Here is a 1329-nt window from a genome sequence, read left to right as displayed (position 1 = left end):
GTTTTCGATTCGGTCCGTGTAATCGTGGTCACCGATCACACCGATGTGCCCTGCTGATGAATGCACTGTACCAATTTTACCTTCCTGTGCGTCTACCCTTTGCCTTTTCACCGGTAGCTCTGTTGAATTATCTGCCAAGTGTTGTGCTCGACGATCCCGCTTGTTTTTCCTCTCTTGACGAGGATCAGTCTTTGCTGCGGGCTGTTTCGGATCAAATATTGTCGGTACACCACAAGAAATGACTTCAATCTTTCCGGAAAGCGTCCTTTTAAGGTCTTCTCTACTGAAATGTTGCGAACATATCCGAGGATCTGCAAGCGTCTTAAACTTTTCGTCCGCCCTTCTACAAAATGTTTCCCACTTTTTGCGTAGTTTCTGACCGGAAGGAAAGCGAAAGTACGAGAGATCTGGCCTGTTATGGCTTCCATTTTTACACACTGCAACTGCACAGTATTTAACCATCGTTTGACTACGATTAGGCTCAAAACGAAAACATTATTTCCTATCTTTCCTCGCTGTAAGTTTTAATTTCACTTCTCTCGCGCTATTCCCCCAAGCCTCGCTTTTGTGTCTTTATTTGCTACCAGTCTTACGCGCCTAAATATATCGGAAATGGGCTATTTCGCAGGCTACAACTGTCAGAAATAGCATTATCTCTAACGAAATTGTAATTATGAAATACCAGGTACATAAAATTGGTTCACGTTTCTCAGACTTCCTCCACTTTAGAACCATTAAGACATTGTAAACTCTGCTAATTCCCATTTCCATGCGAGAACACTTTTTTTCTTTATTATGATCACGGTACAGTGAACTGTCTTCATCAAAGCTTGGTAAAAAATGCGTGTTTTTTAAACTGCATTTAGTCATTAAAATTCCTCATTATTCGGTGAGAAACGTTTACCTTAGTTTAAATAAAGTTGATCTCGCATTAAGTTTTCCGTTTCTTTGTGGTTTGTTTTAGATTTTACGTATTGTTTCATTTAAAACTAGCAAGTCCACTGTCACCCAATTGTGTTTCAAATTACCAGATCGCTCTGAGAAACTGGGGGCAACCACGCCTTTTTTGAAGATAATTAATCAACAATATTTGCAGAAATTAAAGCTTTAAAATACAAAGCAATGTATGGTGTTCTTTGCCAAATTGAAGCGTAATTTTCTCTGAAAAATGCATGATTACCCCCAATTTTCTTTTTGGATACCAAGAGCACTTGCTAAGTTGTGCTTTCTCCGCATAGTTTTGAACCTCGCAAAAATATCCCTGTATTAATAAGCACCGCCGATAGGAAACCGAGTATCTCGAGATGCGCAAAACGTGTGCGCAATAAC

The 1329-nt window shown here is 39.8% G+C and overlaps 1 protein-coding gene across 1 annotated transcript in view; it reads right to left on the bottom strand.

The window, feature by feature from the left end:
- The window catches only part of LOC137983599 (uncharacterized), a 2098-nt gene extending 1636 nt beyond the window's left edge, over positions 1–462 (bottom strand). The window contains exon 1 of the mRNA XM_068830746.1: positions 1–462. This exon is cut by the window's left edge and continues 889 nt beyond it. Coding sequence (XP_068686847.1) covers positions 1–462 — 462 coding nt within the window.
- Between the last annotated feature and the right edge of the window lie 867 nt (positions 463–1329).

Source organism: Montipora foliosa, chromosome 13, assembly GCF_036669935.1.
Source record: "Montipora foliosa isolate CH-2021 chromosome 13, ASM3666993v2, whole genome shotgun sequence".
In the NCBI taxonomy this organism is placed as follows: Eukaryota; Metazoa; Cnidaria; class Anthozoa; order Scleractinia; family Acroporidae; genus Montipora; species Montipora foliosa.
This window is presented reverse-complemented; position numbering and strand designations above follow the sequence as displayed.